The sequence below is a fragment of the Bombus fervidus genome, chromosome 12 (assembly GCF_041682495.2).
Source record: "Bombus fervidus isolate BK054 chromosome 12, iyBomFerv1, whole genome shotgun sequence".
In the NCBI taxonomy this organism is placed as follows: Eukaryota; Metazoa; Arthropoda; class Insecta; order Hymenoptera; family Apidae; genus Bombus; species Bombus fervidus.
In genome coordinates, this window is record NC_091528.1 from 8,345,105 (window position 1) to 8,364,558 (window position 19,454).

The 19,454-nt window shown below is 36.3% G+C and overlaps 2 protein-coding genes and 1 long non-coding RNA gene across 4 annotated transcripts in view; 2 read left to right on the top strand and 1 right to left on the bottom strand.

Annotated features, from left to right (window-relative positions):
• The window catches only part of LOC139993027 (uncharacterized), a 28,679-nt gene extending 21,461 nt beyond the window's left edge, over positions 1–7,218 (bottom strand). For both annotated transcript variants that reach the window (XR_011801271.1, XR_011801270.1), the window contains exon 1: positions 7,041–7,218. This is a non-coding gene — a long non-coding RNA (uncharacterized lncRNA). The remainder of the gene's footprint in view (positions 1–7,040) is intronic.
• Positions 7,094–11,272, top strand: LOC139993026 (uncharacterized). Its single transcript, XM_072014406.1, has 5 exons — positions 7,094–7,207; positions 7,962–10,192; positions 10,294–10,385; positions 10,698–10,919; positions 10,982–11,272. The coding sequence occupies exons 1-5, from the start codon at positions 7,094–7,096 to the stop codon at positions 11,203–11,205; spliced, it is 2,883 nt and encodes a 960-aa protein (XP_071870507.1). The 3' UTR covers positions 11,206–11,272.
• A 34-nt stretch (positions 11,273–11,306) lies between these two features.
• Positions 11,307–17,134, top strand: LOC139993020 (uncharacterized). Its single transcript, XM_072014394.1, has 8 exons — positions 11,307–11,930; positions 12,106–12,191; positions 12,793–12,920; positions 13,041–13,262; positions 13,365–13,587; positions 14,141–15,709; positions 15,905–16,404; positions 16,514–17,134. Exons 1-8 carry the CDS (start codon positions 11,779–11,781, stop codon positions 16,805–16,807), a joined length of 3,174 nt encoding a protein of 1,057 aa, XP_071870495.1. The 5' UTR covers positions 11,307–11,778; the 3' UTR covers positions 16,808–17,134.
• Positions 17,135–19,454: the final 2,320 nt, after the last annotated feature.

Here is a 19,454-nt window from a genome sequence, read left to right on the forward strand (position 1 = left end):
TTCGATTGACTCTCCGATCACGCTCGATCGCTACCGTTTTTCTTCCTACTGCGCATCGTAATGGCCGAGTAACTTCTTTCCGTAACTCGCATTCCGTTACAAAGTTACTCCATGTTGCGTGGAAGTGGAAGTGGCTCCAACCTGTCATCCTGTCGATTAGTCGATCAGCCAATCTATGGTATATCGCGTATACAACTATCTTTCTACATCCAGCGCAATTCTTATTTCTATACAACGCTCCTCTGTAGCTTCTAGTATCGTATCACTAATCACTAGAGAATCGATAGAAATTATAAATTTTCTTAAATAGATCGACGATGATTCGAAATAAATTTCAATTAAATTTTAAATGCATAATTATCTTTCTGTGTCCACAATAATTTCCAAGCAATCTGACGCACTTCTTTTATCGCTAATCCTAGAAAATCGATAAATATATAAATCCTCTTGGATAATCGGTAAATTATAAGGCGCAATATTTCAATCGAATTTTGAATTTTGAATAATCATTTGTGTGTCTTGTACGCGATAGTTTTCAGATGAAACGAAGCTATTCTTTCATCACTAATCCTAGAAAATCAATAAATTGATGGATCTCCTTGAGTAATCGATAGACGATGACTAAAACATTTCGACAGAAATTTCCCTTGGCCTACAAAGTTGACGAAGTTTGTCTCAGATGACACGTTGTCATAGGTCGTCAGATAGATTATTAGACTTGCTGATCGTTTCGGCTTGATTATGATTTAACATGTGTTTTTAATAATTTATACCAAATTGCGCCATGCCCTTAAAATGATGACAGGGTTAGATTGTCATAGGTCAGCTGACGACTGATTATACTTGCTAATTGTGTTTTTCGTCATACCCGCTTCACCTTGCGACGAATCGTCAATATAGTTGTCTTCGGTACACGTGGATGCCTTCGAGCTTTTCGATTACTCAGGTATACGATCGTAAAACTTTGTTGCATCAGATCGATGCGAAAGGAAGCGTCGGCTTCCTTTGCTCGTGCCACCTTGCGCGTCAACAGACATTCAGGTGGAATTACTTCACTTTTTTCCCTGTTGCAAAACCAAAAATAGAAATCATTTTGCATAGAAAATTCATTTTCGTTACCACGAAATAAATATTCTGTGTCGTCATCATTTACACTTGTCGGTTAAAAACACTTATTAACTGTACTCGTTACACTGATACCGCAGATTATATTTAACAATTATTTCCCAACAAAATGTTCCTTTTATCAGATTCTATGTATATCTCATTTTTTGATCAAATTTTTATAATCATATGAAATACCATGTGTATATTAATATACATAATTAATTAGTACATGAATGTTATGAGCGTAGCGATACTTCCTATTCCATAACCACGACAACGCAGTCTCGTTTTATAGTGATAATAAAATTTCAAAATACTCGGTATAACTGGCATAATATATTCATAAAAGGTGAAATACTGCCGCGAATCTGTGTATTATAATATATCATTTCCCCCAAATCTCTTTGATAAATTTTTTATAATGCATAGATCTGAAAGATTGCATAATTTCCAAAAAATTCTCGAGGAAGAGATTTAAGACTAATGTATTTTAGAATCGACTAAATTTGACGTCTGCGAGACACGACGTGACCATGACCTCGAGGATCGCCCATCACGCTCCCCGAGATCCCCGTTTTGTGTACCAACAGCCAGAGATCGAGACGGATCGAGCAACTCGTATGGATCACGATTCGAATGCATTATGTAATTGACGGCTTCCGTTTTCTTCCTCCATCATGGCTGGCCTATCTTTGTCTCGCTCAGTTCATCGCGAATATTTTTGAAAAGCAAAATAGCAGTGGGTGGTCGGCTGCTTCTGCCTTGAGAATTAAGGTTCACGCGTCTAGGATAGAGGAGGCGGAATCGTATTTGAATACGCTTTGAATCCGCTATCGGCCGTGAACGTTTCCTAGACTATTGGCAATTCGTCGATTTAAAGAGACCATAGAGAAAGGATCCATCGATCGCGTGCCGTTTTAAAATGCCGTTTCGATGTCAGCTGATCGCTGATGTGGTTTTTTTCCACGTTCAAACCAGTATCTAATAAAAATGGAACCATTAGAGCGACGAAGATAACCAATCAGTAATTTTTCGTAATATTTTAGATCCCAATCTATCACGATGATTAGACGACATTTTTATTATTAATAATAATAATAATAATTCACTTAACCAGGGGAGCTTTGAAAATGAAAAACCACAAATATGTTAATTTTTACAGTTTCATAGATTCTTAAGGGTGCGTTGTTGTGGACTTTTAAAATTGTACGGAGATGGATAAAACAAAAGTAAAAGAAGAATAGTAACAAAATAGATCAAAGGCAAAGAATAAGACGTACGTGGAATCACTGTTGGTACAGTTACTGGACTTGACCAGATACGTTTATATGAATCACGTGTGAAATTAGCGAATTTTTACAAAATATTAACCGATATAATTTTATTATAACTTGTAATTTCTTGTTTAACAGTCGACTTTGCCAAGTATTTCAAATACGAATTAAGGACCAGGAAAGCGGTTTGCGTTTAACAAAAGATTAATTTGATTAAACGATAGGATTCTTCTGCTTCCAAAATTTTATCAAAATTTAACAGTATTCGTCGCCACATTTTGAATTAATCCCCGATCATCAGACGAGAGGAAATCGCCGGAAGATGGGACGGGATCGTCAACGAGATCTTCGAAATCAAGGTCGCAACGATATCCATCGAAAAGTAAATTTAACCACGATTGAATATTTTTATCGGCTCGCCTCTTGAAATTCTAATATGTCTCTAGGCTTTTAATCCTCTTAGTTCTCTTTCTTGCTCTTTGGATGCTTCAATAATTCAACAGCTGGCTCGAATCTTCCGCCGTTATTCCGTTCGCTAATCATCTTTCGACGAAGGCCGAACAATCGTCGAAAGAGTGTCAATCTCGAAGAAATTATTTCTAAGGGGAAAAAAGCAATATAGAATTGGTTTTTCCGGCTTCTATGGATATGAGGAGTTTCCTGGTTTTTACTAAAACATAGACGTTGCGCCAGAACCGATACAGCATCGGAAAAAAGTGATTGAAAGCTAGGTGAACTCGGTTTAGAAGTGCTAGACGCTTGATCGTCGAGGTCATGGTCACGCGCCGGCTCATGAAAGCTAATGGACGTGACTAAAAATTATTTTCCAGTCATTGAATCGCTTTACCGGAACGAAAATCTTTGTCCACGCTCGAAATATGTTACCATTTCATCCATGATACTTCTGGTGCCTGCTTAACCGCTTATCTTACGATTCTTTGATAGCTAGTTAGTCCTTTCGAGACTAATGGAACGATGCGTCTTAAAATAATTCCTGAAAAGATCGATAAATTGTTTCAATTCTTTTTACATCACTGAGATTATTGGATATACGATTATATGATAAATGGTGTTAAATATTCTGTTTTAAAAATTACATTTGACCTATTTTTTCAAACTGCCGTAAATCAGTCCAGGTTAACATATAGTCGTCACTATCGACACTGTATATGAAAAATTTCTTTCGAGAGAATAAAACGAGTCTTATCTATTTGCTATCGTAACGCTGTGTCAACTGTAAAATATTAGAACATTACGTATAGTGTGTATTTTACTTACTTACCGAACAATCGAAGCACCTTTTCTACTTAAGCTTTTCTTACAAGCAGTCATTTCTAAAAATTCATTGATCGATCGTTCTATTAATCGGTCTTCTAATAATAATCCAGATTCAGCTATAGAATATGACTTTATTAAGTTTGAATTATAATCAGCAACACGAATGTTGAATGCCATCTGTTAAAATACAAATGAAGTCACATCAACTCGAGGAGTCAATCGAACGTGTCATTTCTTTCCAAAATCACTATGCAAGTACTATTCGATTTTTGAAATTATAGTCGACGATAGATAGCGCAATATCGATTCATCGAAAACCTGATATGAAAGTGGCACTGCTATCGTTAGAAGCAAAAGTGTCCTATTACGCGACGTCAAGTACACGTGTAACTCCCTTGTAATCTTCTCAACTTTTTGTGTCAGCAGACGTCAAAGACGTAGCAGAAACGCTATCTATCATAAATGCACCGTCATTAACGGTTATCGGAATGTAGTCATGCGTATTTTCGGACAGGAAACCACAATATGGTTTCCTAATCAGCGATCGTTGACTTTTTGAACGTAACGCGAATATTTTCAAGTCTTTCAGTTCTTTCATAAAAAATTCGAAATTTTATGACTCCGATTATTCGTATTTCGTCTATTTAGAAAAGTTCTGTCCACTTCGAAATACGTGAAATTTCAAAAATCATACAACGATATTCAAAGTTGAGTTAACGGTAGTAAATTGTTTGAAAAGTTGTCCTACTTTTTTTCTAGATGACAAAATGGCAAATTTTATACATTATATGTAGCAATCGACATGTTCCTAATGACTTTTGAAAAAATTGGTCTTTGTAAAAAATACATTTAGAATATCATAACACTCGTTCCAACTGTAGCTATTGTCGTGTTCTCAAAGATTAAGCTTTCTTTCTTCAGAAGATATCGTAAGGGAATAAATGAGCTTGTAACAATAAAGAAAAAGGAATGATTTTGCTATAATACAGAGTGTTTCAGAAAACTACGGAAATTTTGTTATAAACTAATACGATGACAAAACATCATTTGTGATGAATTTCGTTTCTGCTTAAAATGTCAATAAACCTAATCAGAATACCAACTTCGTCTTTTAAACATAACTCGTACTTATTACGATGATCCAGACGAATGAGACGACGCGACGTTCCATTTATGGAGTTGTTTTTATCATTGTAAGGATATCAAAATGTATAAGGACTTCGATTGTTGCCCAGAAAGCTGCCGAATAGATGTCACTGGTTCGATTGCATACAATCTAACGCCGAGTATCTAATTTCCACATGTTTCGAGATAGCGACGGCAGGCTACGAAGAAAACTGCGCAGGACGGCGCGACTGTGAGAAAAAGGAGGGATGCTTCGAATATGGAGCTGTGGTGCAATTTCCCGTTTCCGTCGACCCTGTGGCGAGTTATCTACCTGCCGCCGCAAGAACGAAATCTGGTATGCATCGTATGTATACGATGACACACAGAACTCTGCTGCCTTACCTCTCTTGGAAAATATCCAGGGAAGTAATCGATTATTCAATTAAATATTTTCTTCTTATCCCACGAAATAAAATTTCTTTTTTTTTTTAAATTGTATATATTAATTCGGTAGACTCTTGAAAAACAAATTTATGTTTGTGATTCGATGTAACATAATAGTGATTAGAATAAAAATGCCAAGGAATATTTCAAACGAATAAATAAAAGGGAGTGACGAATCTCTGATGAGAAGATTTGGTGCAACCAAGAAAATTCAAAATAAAAATCAGAGGATTTTTGTGATTTCACTCGTGTAATGGTATACTCAATAAAAAGAAATAAACGAAAACTTCTGTACGTATTTAACAATATCTTATCTTATCTTAAAAATTTCATTTCTATGTGTTCACTAGTTTCTAAGATACTGTAAAGTAGGTTTTTTAATCCTCATTTTGAAGGCTGTTGAATCAGACGAAATTTTTTGCATAAGGTGTTTAAGTTAGGAATAAATAACCGAACCAGTTAAACAGTAATAAAATTGATACTTACCTAAACATTCTTATCATAAACATAACTAAATTACATAGCACGCTTCAAGAAACTTATTACAAATTTCCATAAACGTTATGATTAAAACTAACAATCATGTAGTAACTTATGAATAGACGAAAAAAAAAAAAAAAAAAAAGAATGGAATCTAAATAGAAAATTATTTTATTAAATATTCTAATAAACATTCTATTTTGGACATTTTACGTCTTGTTGCATATTACATGTATTCTATACATTTACACATCTTCAAATTTACCATCGACGAGTAAAAATCCGTAGTCTACTTATGAATCAGAATGTATCCATTTGAAATGGATAGAGAAGCGATCGAGGGTGTGTTACACTTACAAGGAAGTGCTCGAATCCCGAGAAGAAGAGAAATTGCTACAAATGACGAGTCTGTCGATCGAGTAAAAAGCGAAATCCCTATGAACAGAATGGAAAGAGGCGACGCGCCGGCCACTCGGACTTAGGCTAGCTGCGTAGAAAGACGTGTCTTGGTAAGTAGACGACCGGGAATCGCCTTGAGGGAAAAAAGAGGATGCGGGTCGACTTGCTGAAAGCCTCGCGGCCGAGCCGATTTCCCGTTTCCATCGATCCCGATTCGTCGCGACGCCTGCGAATCGGCGTTCAGCCTTTTCCGTTGAATTATGTTGATAGCATTCATTCTCGAGCATCATCGCCGGCTTGCAACCGAGTGGAAAAACAAGTGCCATCGAGGGGGGCATCCAGACGCAACAAAAGCAAAGCGAGATATGCGAAGAATAGATAGGAGATCGAAATACCCTATAAACAATATGGATAAACCATGGCCCTTTGCAATCCTACAATCTTTTGTTTTGGTTTGTTAATTGATACGTTCACCAGTATTATAACAAAGTAGCATGTGACTATTCGTCCTTTCATTCTTATTTTGCAACGAATGATCTGAAGATAATACGTGATATTTAATTAGAATGTTTTCTGCAAGCACGAGCTTCTGAGGCTTCGACGATGACATTTAGTGACACACTGAAGAAAACCAGTCCAGTGTAGTGCAGTAGAGCTCCCTTATCCGAATAGAAATAATCCGAATAGGAGAAAATAAAATAATCTAATTAATTTATCGGAGTATGAAAGTTGACGAAAGAAGTGAACGAAAGTAGAGATACAGATTACTGTATCGATAAAGAGACATTCAATTAGAATGAAACAATCTGAAATGCGTAGAACGTCGCAACAAATATCGATCAAACGACACCTAGGCAACGAATACTGTTGAGGAGAGTTTTTTGTACGTTCGAGGAGTCATGTTGAAATACACTTACGCGAAAACTTTCGTTTAAGAAACTAAGTACTTACGTCGGATATTTGCTTCTGTATCGTGAGTACTAAGTTCATAAGGACGTGGCAAAATGCAGGAAGAGTGCGATTTTCAAGTCACTTTGGAGAAGAAACTATCGGTTGAAACCAGGCTCGACGCTGTAGCAAGTAGTACCAATTTGTCTGAAACAGAAATTAAAAAATCGGTTAGAATCTATTCTCGTAATCACTTCTTTGGTAATATTACTTTGATTCAACGCACAGGAAAAAGTGACAAGTTGACGTGATAAAAGGAGAGGTTAACTCTCAAATATTATACCGCGAAATACAGTGGCTTGGAAAAATATGTAAAATGTATAAAAATTGTATGTATACATTATTTTGAAATTTCATTGGCATTGTAACGAGGTACGACTATCGTGATTATAATAGTAAAGTTTGAAACCAATTTGAAGATGTGTATACAAGTTACAAAACATTTGTTGCCAGACAGCATGAATAGCAGTTATTATATAATTAGCGCTAAAGACTGTCTCGCTACATATTGTCGTTTATTCATACAGCAAACAACTGAACGTTCGAACATCTGGATGATCATCGCGAAGCGTATGCTTTCAATAAATGTCTTCTAACTTTTATAAATAATTTTCAGATCCGTTACAAATTTGACGAATACAATTAGGATAATAGCGTCTTCTTACAACGCTAACGAGCTTTCAAAATGTTTTATATAATATACACATAAAAAGTGGTTGCGTAGCGATTAATTACGAACCTAAATGAATGACACGTTTTGCAAATAAGCAGCACGATTCATTAATATTCTCTAAATTTTTACCTGCACCACTACGATTCTCAGTCAGTTATATAAAACTAAAAGCAGTTTATCTTCCAATTTAATTGTAAGAATATCGCGTTGTTTCATACTTCAGAGAATCAAATTACCAATTTTTTTCAAAGATACCAGAAGATTCATCGGTGGACTTCGAAGTTCTATCCACGTCGTCATCCGACGTTCTCACAAAAATTACCTTAGAATCGTTGAAGAACGAAAGCACATCAGACGACCAAGCGAATAAATCAACCCTCGAATCTATACCGGAAGTCGATAACGAGGACGACTCCAATTGGCTGTCGTATTTCGATTGTAACGCGATCTTCGATGTAACCTGTGAAAATCTGTCTTATTACAATTCGACGAAAGCTGAAAAGGACAGCGACAGCGATATGGATGACACTTTGACTTTTGACGATGCCGAAGAAGGTGAATCTATGACTCTGGACGAAAACGATAGTTGTTGCACCAAGTCTTATCGCCAGCGATCGTTTGAAGAAGTTTGTGAAAAGAAGCTTGACAGACTTGACCAAATGACAGATAATAACCATCCCACTGTAGTCTCTGATAAAATTTCTTTGATCGAGATAAATCGCGAACGAAATATTTGCAAGCAGACTCATCAAGATATTGTAAATAGAAACGATAAAAATGGAAATAATATCGACTGTGATTCAGAAGATCAAACGATCGATGATAGAACTAAGGAAGCAAATATAGAAATGGAGGAGTGTGAGAAACGTATGGAAAATCAGAAAGATGATTTTGTTCATATCAGTAACGAAGAATTGATCGAAGAAGCGAACAAGATGTCAGACAGTTTACATTTTTTAAGCGACTGGGATGATGAAGACGAAGGAAATCTGGTTTACTCTTCGCCTAATGTGAATATTTCTGCTTATTTTAAATTTAGAGACAGTATGAAAGAACCTAAATTTGAAGCAACTTTGGAACAACCGACTTCCATATTTTCGAATAAAGGAAATAAAGAGCCATTGCTTTTGGAAGAAATTGTCGGAGAATCTACCGAAAATGATAAAAAAGCTACGACGAATGAAGTAGAAGATCAATTTACAAAAGAACCAAAATCGGGAGAAGATTTGGTAAAAAATTGTACGGAAGATGTACGTTCAAGTCAAGGACAGGGAACGAAGTTCGTAGAATTGGGTTCTCCGGAAGAATATTTAGAAAAATTGGCAGAGATCACGGAAGCAGATTGTCCAAAATCCGAGGAAGAAGTTCAGGAAAAGTTGAAAAAGATCGCCGAGGGGAAAGCAAAGATAGAAAATCGGAAAAACGAGGCTTTGAAGGATCTGTCTGTTGAATTTAACGAGATCGAGAAGCTTGTTGCAGAAACGAAATCTATCGAACAGTATAATAGCGAATCTGACGAAAGTCTAGACGAATCGAAGGAAGAGGATGGCGTGGAGATGCCTTTGACGAAAGATCAAGTAGCTGAAAGTTTTAAGATGAAGAATACTCAGAAGGATATGCAAGACGAGGAGAAACGTCGTGCAGAATCGTTGCAAGAATGTCTGCAAGTTATTCCAAGAGACCCGGAAGAATTTATACAAGACGAAGTTGAAGGGAAAGCGGAGGTAGAAAATAGGAGAAACGAGATCTTCAAGGATTTAGCGATGGAATTTAATGAGATGGGAAACCTTTTCGTGAGAGTAAAGAATATCGAAAGTTTTAATAGCCAGCCTAACAAAAATCCGAACGACGGTATCGATATTCCTTTGATCGAAGAAGATCAAGTAGCCGAAAGTTTTAAATTCATAGATAGCCAAAACGACGTGGAAAATGTGGCGGAACAGTGTGTAGGATTTTTAGACGAGTGTCTTCAAGGTATTCCCAAAGAAGGAGAAGCTGGAGGAGCTACTGAAGACGAAGGTACGTCTAAAATTGAAGAAAACGCAGGAAATATCGAGGGAAAAATTGAAGAAACTTTAGAAGATATTGTTGAAGAAAAGCTTGTGGGAAATTTTAAAAATATTTCTAAAGGAACAGTCGAACAAAAGCTTGAAGATGCTATGGAAGAAGAGACTGTTAAAAAAATTATTGAAGACAAAATTGCACAGAATCTGGAAAATATTGTTGAGGAAAAAAGTGTACAAAATGTTGAAAATATTACCGAAGAGAAAATTGAAACTGACGATGCTGTCGATAAATCAGGAACTTCGAAAGAAACTACTGGTGATACAAAATCAACGTCAGAAACGGCGATCAGAGGAATTGTCCAGGATATTATCGAAGACACAGAAGACTCGATTTTTTGGCAATTCTACAAACAACCGGAGAGAACGTACATAAAAGGAAAAGTTTACGATTTCGACCCCAAGAAACACGGTGTCAGGTACAGTTGCAAGAGCAATGCAATTTGTAAATGTACTTATATCGATGATTTTGCGATATGGCAATTTGATGTTTGGTGAAGTAAATGGTAATTGATCGCAGGATGACAGAGGAGTTTTTGAAGAAGCACTGCAAAATGAATAAACTGTACCAAACTCCTCATCTGAATGACGTACTCTATCTTCATTACAAAGGTTAATCTTATACAAATAATTAAAAATCCCGACGTGAAAAAATGTTGAATTTTACGTTTTCACTTTATATACAAAAATTGTTATAAATTATAAAAAAAGGCGCTTTATCGCGTGCTTCTTGTGCTATAATTATTAAAATTACTTTTATCACATCATGCGAGTTATCAAAATTAATAAAATCTCGATAACACAGAAATATATCCCTATATATAAAAGAAGAAATATCTTACAAAATTCTTGAAAAGTGTAAATAAAGTTTTAAATATTTTTAAAAATTATAATGTTTCTTTTACACCAGAAAGGTTTTTTTAGGTTTCTCATTCATCGAGAATCTGGAGAAATACACAGGCCTAAAATGTCTATGGCTGGAGAACAACGGTATCCGTGAGATCGCCAACCTGGAGAATCAGAGCGAGTTGAAGTGTCTTTATCTCCATAACAATTTGATCAGTAAAATCGAGAATCTCGAATGGTTGACGAAGCTAGACACTTTGAACCTCTCGTACAACACTATAAGGAGGATCGAGAATCTCGGTGATTCGAGTCGACGCTGGTATCCCTCGATGACCTTGACCTTGACGTGCCTCTGCTTTCAGATAGCCTCAAGTTCCTGAATACTCTAAACCTGTCGCACAACTACTTACAAGATACCAATGACATTGAGCACCTCCGATTGCTGGATAGCCTCTCGGTACTGGATATTTCTCACAACAGGATAGACACCGACGAAGTCGTTAATGTGAGTCCGTTATGTTTCCTCAATCCTGTGCCTCTGGCGTCACTTCGACGGCTGCTTCAGGTGTTCATGGGACGCCAGTGATGTAATTTAATGTTTTACGAAAGTGGTCGCACGTTTTGTAACACAAGCGATCTCGAGTAATTTTTTTTCTTTCTTTTTTCTATATATCGGAGACACCTAGAGCAAATTGAGCAAGCGAACAGCAAGCACATGGAATTTTATGACTGGTTACGTTTCGCGTGAGATTTATGAATAATAGGTTGAAGAATCTTTGTGGAAAACATGAATTTAGAGGTTTTTTTTAGATTTATCAGAATGAATTGTACAATTTTACACCTAGATTATGGGGACATGGAAAAATATATGTCAAATTTTGTAATATATGTAAATTCCAGGAAAATTGGTATCTGGGAACATTAATTGTGAATTTCTTTTTACATAGATTGTAGAAATATAGATCTCAAGGAAATAAATTGGAAGGCTTTCTTGTATAGATTTTGTGAAATTTCTTGTATGTATAAATTTTAAGAATTTAGCTACTTGGAGAAATAAGATATAAACTTGCTATGTAAATTTTAGTAAATTTTAGAAATATTGTGAAATATAGATCTAAGAAAGTAAATTGCTAATTTCTTTACTCAGATCCTAGGAGATATGAAAGAATTGCGCGTGGTATCTTTGATGGGCAACCCAATTCTAAAGAAGATCAGACTGTATCGCAAGACCATGATCTTAAAGTGTAAAAACCTCAAGTATCTAGATGACAGACCTGTATTCCCAAGAGATCGTGCCTGTGCAGAAGCTTGGTAAGTGACGATTAATTTGAACAATCGTACTTGATAATGATATTTTTCTTTGAAATCGATCAGAGCTTTAAATTTAGAAATGATACAATTACTCGTACTATAATACTTTCTACGGAGGAATGAAAATATAGAGTCGATGTAGTGTAACAAGCTAACGAAACTGTTACGAAGACAGGATGCGAGGAGGACCCGAAGAAGAAGCAGCTGAGAGGAAACGCTGGATCGAGGCGGAGCAGAAGAAAATCAATGATAGCGTGCAAGGTGAGTAAAAATCGAAAGGTAGATGATGTATAGGACTTGTTTGGCTCCTGAACGAAACGGTCGCTCTCGATTTTTTCGAACTTTTTCATTTCTGCACGAAAGACGCTTTCCGAACCTTGAACACTCAGCCATCATCTTCGCGATCTTTCTTTTGAAGCTAACGACGTTTAAATATAATACATACTTGGACTTTACTAACAAAACTACATACTTTCAAGATACAATAGAAAAACTTTCCACTACTATAAAAGTAACATAACCATCGTAAATTTTAATCATGTATTTATGTAATGAAAATACAAAATCAACAAAAAGATGGAGATGATCGATTTAGCTTCTGAGGGGTTCGTCTGTAACCAATGACTTGTAAAATTAGTTTAATTGTACAAAATGGTCAACCACTTGATCGACGCTTATCATATATAATTTCATTAATTTTCTCTATTATTTTGTTCTGTTAACTGATTTGGTAAACAAGTGGCCTAATTACATGTCACTCGACAAGATCGTATAAGCCGTGATCTAGCGTAGTTGCAAACCTATCTAATCTGTTATCCATTGAATGTCTGTTTACTTGTGGACCTGCGCCCGCCCTCGAAAGCCCTGATAAACAAAAGGAAGCTGTACAAACCGGTCGGGACGTCCGAAAAGGAGGCGGAGGATAAGAAGAAGACGAAGGAGGACGAAGAAGTAGCCACGACCACGCTTGTCTGCACGAGCGACGAACTGGTAAGAACTAGTTTTGTCAAGGTCTGATACAGAATTCGTGCTTCGAATAATATCGGTCCCATCCACTATTTGATCATTCACCACGCGAAACCCCTTACGCCGGCTTGATCAACGTTCAAGCTCAACTTGGAGAAGAAGAAAAAGTCGGATGGTACCTCATCCTCCAACAGCTCGTCCGCGTCCTCGTCATCGGACGAAGAGGTGGAGAACGCCGAGGTGGAGGATGATGGAACTGGGCAAAAAGGAATCGAGAAAAGTGACGGAAGGAGGCCAATGGCGGAGGAAGGAAGAACAGCCTCCGGCGATCTTGGCAAGGAAATTTTGTTACCCTGGAAAACACAGGTATATATTATATTATATATTAATAATAGTAAACTTCTGTCTTCTAACATTCTACATTCATTGGAAATTTTTTATATTCTTGGAATGTATATTTTTTTGAAGGTCACGACACACAAGGAGCCGAAACAGTTAGTAGAAGAGATTGAAGAAACGAAAGAATACGTGGCAGGAGACGCAGAACGGAAAAGGTTCGGGACGAAAATTTTGGACGATCAACGATGTAGCGACGATCTACCAGGTGGTTATTCTGTTGGAAGAGAACTGGCCCATTACGAGAAACTTGTCCTGGAGACGACCAACGAGACCGAAATTACTCCACCGTGCTGTAAGCAGGGGAAGAACGACGATAGTAAATTACACACCAATTCCGAATACGATTACCGCGACAAGAAACACTTGGTTGAAAGTCACAAAACGTTTCGTGGATGCTCTCCTTGCTTGGGCCCTTTCGACAGTATCAGTGAAATTTTACGAGTCACAAATCGTCATAAGTTTTTAGAAATCAAGCTTAACATGTTCGAAATTGGTAGACAATGGATAAACCGCAAATTCATACTTATATGCCTTGTGTTTTTGTGTATTACGCGCATTCTATGCATTTTTGCGCTTCTTAATTTCCCATAAATACAGAAACATCCGAAGTTTACAAATTACCAATACAGACATATTTCCTTATGTAATAAGTTACACAGTAACAAAACAAATGAAATTTTACGAATCGTTCAATAGTTCTATTCAATGAGAAATTGTAAAAGATGAATCTATAACCTACAATTTGTTAATTATAGATTCACTAATATTACTAATTAGAAAGTTATTCTGCAACATAACTTGGCGACTAACAGTAGATAATTGCTAACGTCCTATTCTCATTTTAGCTGAGGAAAAATCATTTAAGAATTCGTCGGTTTGTTGTAATATTTTGGACTGGTCGAATGGCAGAAACAAGAAAGAAGAGAATATCGTAAGTAACATGAAGGATAAACCTGTGTGTAAAGATATCCTGGACAATTATCGTAGAAAAGACGAACCGCATCCTTTAACCAGTCAACTGAGCAGCATCAGAGAAGACATGAAAGAGTTCTGCGCTGATGTGGATAAATTTATGGAAGATAATAAGATGGTTTTTAAAAATGGAATCAAATCTGATAGAGATAATGAAGAAAAAGGAAAGGATTCGTCGAATAAAGAAAAAGATTTTAAATGGTGGAACACGAAGGAGAGGAAGTTAAAAGTGAAGGAGATTTTGAAGAGCAGAGAAGAAGAAAGTAAAAGATCGAGGAATGTTAAAAAGATCGAAATTATCGAGGACGTGGCAGAAAAAGTTTCAGAAGCTTCAAATAAAGAAGAAACTAAAGAAAATAAGGAAGTTTCATCATCGCAAAGTGTTTACGATTTATTAAATCTAAAAACATGTCCCACGATTCTATTGAGCAATGTAAAATCTTATCCTAAAAATGAAGATGCTTCTATGTTATGCGAATCTGCCAAGAAAGAAGGTAACAAAGATCGTTCCTCGGGTTTATTCAATTCTCTGTTCAACGAGATGGAGTATAGAGATTCGAGCAATAAGCGTGAAAAAATGTCCAAGTCCACTAGTTCTCACGAATTGTTGACTTTAGGAGAAGCAGAGGAAGCTGTCGAAGAAACAGCGCGGTCATCCAGTTGTACTGATATAGTTCTTTCAGATCAAGAGAATTTTCAGAAGAAATCTGTTCGTATAGAAATCACGGGTGCAGATCCTGTGAATGCCACATCGCTCGATGAGGACGAAGAATCAGAGTGTGAATCTGTGAAAACTGTAATTAACAATTATGAAGAAATTAACAAGGAAGGAGATACAAGAACAAATATCGTAAAAGAAAATAATTCTGAATGTGTTTCTGATAGTTCAAGCGTTACTGAAGTGCAAAACAAAATGCAACAGCTAGATACCACGTTCGACGGTACTATAATATCTTCGAGCGTTGAAAAGTCTAGCCAATCTACCAAATCGCATAAAAGATCGCGAGATTGCGAATATCTGGATGTAGTTAGCAAAAAGTCCCATCTAATCGAAGAAGTGGATATTGAAAAAGACAGGAGCGATGAAAGAACGACCGGTGAAGTGTTTGAAAAGTGTAGACGGCATTTTATGAAGGAGGCAAAGAAGTTTGTAAAAAAGGAATCGCCTCTGATCAACCAGTGCATAGAGAGCTTGATAACAAACAGAAATTCAGAGGGAAATTGGAAGATACAGAATAATCAAGAGGATTTCTTAAGTTTTACAACTGCGAACTTAAACCCTGATTTTCGTTGTGGGGAAAGTTCGGTTAATTCGGAGAAGAAAATGATTTCTTCGCGTGAACAATCTCACGCGAAGCCGAAAAGCATTTCGAGCGTTCAAAATTTCGAAGATGATGGAGCAAGTACGAAAAAATCGGATTCGTGCACTGATCGACGATCAGGTAAATGTTAATCCTCTGTCTTATAATTTTCGTGCTATTTAACTCTTTATGTCCTGCACCGTGTCAATTATAATCGATATTATAATGCAAACAAAAATTAAAGTTATTAAATATAGTTATAGTTATATTAAATTATAAAGTAAAATATTAAAAAATCTCAAAACTCCTTACATTTCAAAAACGATTTTATTTCAGAAATGGCATCGATTACCCAGCTTCTAAACCAATCTCATAGCTCCGAGAAGCATTCGTCAAATATATGTACTGATCTCTACCAAGAATTCTGCAATCATTTGGATCAGATGAACAGTAAAAGAAAGCTTCTAATCGAGCCAGATTTCGTAAAAAATAGCAGGGCAATTGGCAACGAACAGACAGACGACCTTCTATCGTCAAGGGAGACCAAACAGTCGAAAGAAGAACAAACAAAACCATTGATCGAGGAGATTTCAGGAAATTCAACAAACGTAGACGAATTAGAAAAACTTGAAGAACTATCTGTTCATCTCGAAGATCTTGGAATGGACGCAGCGTTTAAAGATAAGATATTAAAGAGCGTAAGTGCTCCAAAAACTGAGGAGCAGAGAAAAAGAGCAAAAAAGTCGGCCGAGAAGTTGATGAAGATTTCCAGAGAAGCAATGGCGAAAGGAAAATCTTTGCTAGATCAGTCTTCCCCTGTCAGTGATCAGAAAAAGGTTAATAATGAAAATTAGTTTCAATTTTATATGCTTACCTTCGTTGATATCTTTTCACTTTGTTACAACAATTTGCATTTCTATATTAACGAGATAATATTATTTTTAGGATCTTGATCATAGTAGGAGATTTTTCATGAACCTGTTAGCAGACGTTTTGGAGGAAAATAAGCATAAGGACGTTGATCCCACGAAGAGTATCGATGAAAAATCTGAATCAGGTTCAATCATGGAAACAGTTTCAGATATTTCGAAGGACACTGTCGTAAAAATAGAAGAAGCTGCAAGATTATCGTCGGTTGATAATAACAGGAGTCAGGGTGGTGAAATTCTTGATACACGGAGAGAAAACGTTGGTAGAGCGAGGAAAAGTTTGGAAATGCAGATGGTTCAGGAAAACTGAAGGAAGATCGAAACTGAAACTCGCAAAGCTTTGAGAGAATGTTAGTATTTAAAAAAAAAGAAAATCTGAAAATAATTGACTTTTCATATACCATGAAAGAAGAAAAAAAAATCGTAGACTCTGTAAGTTAAGTTGTACGACTGTATTTCTGTTACTTTGTATTCAAGTAAACGAATTATTACGTTCCAACTATTCGTGTATCGACAAAAAGTCTAAAATCGAGTCTAAAAATCAGATTTCGATCAATCTCTAAAAAGAAAAAAGAAAATATGGTAAACATTTCACGAGAAGAATAATCTAAACGATGGATAGCAAAGTTAGACGGACCTTCTACTACGTACACTTTATTTTTTTTTGTCCACACTCACATCAATTATATAATAATAATAACGATGATGGCGGTGATCTGGTGAATCATAATTAATAGTAAGAATAATTAATCTGTAATTATGTGACAATCGGCTGCTTGCAAACGAAACAATAGTCTCCGACGTTCTTATGTTCTCGTCGTTCTCGAGGGCACCCGAATTTCAAACGAACATCCTGGCGCCCTCGCAAAGCTTGGCAAAAAGCTCGTGATACTTTTTTTATACGTTTATATAGGATGATATCGGAATGAAAATTTTTTCCTTCCGTCGCAAAATCGCGTCGAACCTTCCTCTTGTTCCTCTTGTTTCATTTTTTTCCATTTTGCTTTTCCCCTTGTATTACTCGTCTCAGACACATTTATCCGCTTTCACATCCCCACTGTTACCATTTTGTATCTCGTTTATTTCTGTTCGACCATTCCCCTTTCCGTTCGCTTTACCTCGTAATATATGCTATACGACGTATTTTTTATTTCGCGTGCTCTTACAATTAAGAACTACCTTACTGTTCTGACTCACCGCAGGAAGTAAAGAAACGTACAGATACATTATGCTCCACTGTTTCTATAATTATTACAATAATAGACTTATAAATGTCCATTTTCCCCGTCTCAAACTCTCCCACTCATTCTACCACTCTCGTGTCGATCATTTTCTCACGCGACCAGACGAAATCAAACGTTCTCATACGTAATTCGTAAAATCTCTTCGTACCGTGTTTTCTTTTTCCGCTTTCACACACGCACGCATTCGGTTGCTCCCTAATTGTAAGTTATTTTTCTGAACTATACCGAGTGCCGAGGAAGTGGTTTTCGACGACCAGAGACCTGAAACAGAGATTTTACTTGAGAAAAAAAAAAAAAGAGACTGATCTATTTGAGTATCGACGAATATCGATTAAATAGAGATCGTAAAGATACAGATCAAATTTTATTTTATTTCTCTTTTGGGATCATCGAACAACTCTTCCTGGTCACGTCGTGTATACGTCTCTTTGGGTTTATTTTTGCTTACTATCGTATTGTTATAGTGTAGGTTGCTGTTATTCCTGCCGCAGCTTAATTCATTATTTTAATGCATGACAGCCCTTACACGTTTACGGCTTACGTTACGTTACAGAAAGAGAGTACCTTAACGTCTATACTTGTTTTTTTTTTTTTTTTTTTTTGTTTAGTATTAAAGAGTTTCCTCGGGTTATTATTGAAAAAAGTTTTCGAGAAGCTCGCCGCTCTGAACTCCCTTTCTCTTCCCTTGAGAATTTTTCTATCCTCGTTTTTGCGATTCAGAAGCTTGATAACGGCGACTTCGTGAGAGAAAATGGGCGATCCACTTTTGTTTTTTTCCTTTCTCTATGCTGGATATATTTAAAATCGAACAGCGCGACCGAATGAAAACGTAAATTGCGACGGACTCATCGCGTGGTCCGCCGAGAACACGACAGATACGACGAATTTGCAATCGCGTCGTGAAGAAACGAAGAACTCGTAACAAAAATCACCCTTGTCTGCATACATTCTTTTTCAATAAATTCTAACATTTGAATTTCTGTTCAATACATCTGAATTTTCTTCAATAAAATTTTTAAATAAAATTTGTCGTAAATGTATCCGTAATTATTTCATAGAGGAATCGTGTTTGTTTAAAACATGAATTTATGGGACAATAATAGAAGCTATTTTTACAACTATTAAATTTATGGAATTAATTTGAACTTTCCTTGTGTACAATTAGTATGGTTGTTCTCTAGAACCAATTTTAATTTTTCAGTTTCATTTTTCATGATAACATTTGCACAATGTTGTAACTATTAAAATGTATCATTACATACGAAACTTCAAGAAGGGTAGCTTTTGCTACGAGCTTTCTAATCGAGTTTCGATAAAGGAACAGCTGGCGAACAAATTTCGAACTCCTCTCGTTCGAACGCTTATCAGTCTTCTTTGTATTCTAGTCCGAGAAAAATAACGTCGAACCCGTTGATTCTTCGCGTATTCTTGATCCCTAATTTCAGACGAGTCTTCTTCGCGTGTCACTCCGTTTTCCATAATGTAAACATATAGTAGGCAGATACGATATAGTGATATTTGAGATTAATTTGTACCATCGTTTGTAATACAACGATGAGTGAGATAAATTAAAAACGCGTTATAATAGTTGCTTTTTCCAAGCTGTTTAAGATACGTCTCGTAAGTATGAAAGCACCACAACTTTCTATTTTCGCATGTTGTGTTATAATATCTTTATACCTTAACGCGATAAGGTACCAAGTACGACACGTT

Coding starts and splice junctions, on each gene's coding strand:
- LOC139993020 (XM_072014394.1), top strand. CDS start 11,779: ATGAAAGAATTGCGCGTGGTATCTTTGATGGGCAACCCAATTCTAAAG. Junction 11,931..12,105: donor CGTGCCTGTGCAGAAGCTTG/GTAAGTGACGAT, acceptor TTACGAAGACAG/GATGCGAGGAGGACCCGAAG. Junction 13,588..14,140: donor CGAAATTACTCCACCGTGCT/GTAAGCAGGGGA, acceptor TTCTCATTTTAG/CTGAGGAAAAATCATTTAAG.
- LOC139993026 (XM_072014406.1), top strand. CDS start 7,094: ATGCAGGAAGAGTGCGATTTTCAAGTCACTTTGGAGAAGAAACTATCG. Junction 10,193..10,293: donor CCCAAGAAACACGGTGTCAG/GTACAGTTGCAA, acceptor AATTGATCGCAG/GATGACAGAGGAGTTTTTGA. Junction 10,920..10,981: donor AAGGAGGATCGAGAATCTCG/GTGATTCGAGTC, acceptor CTCTGCTTTCAG/ATAGCCTCAAGTTCCTGAAT.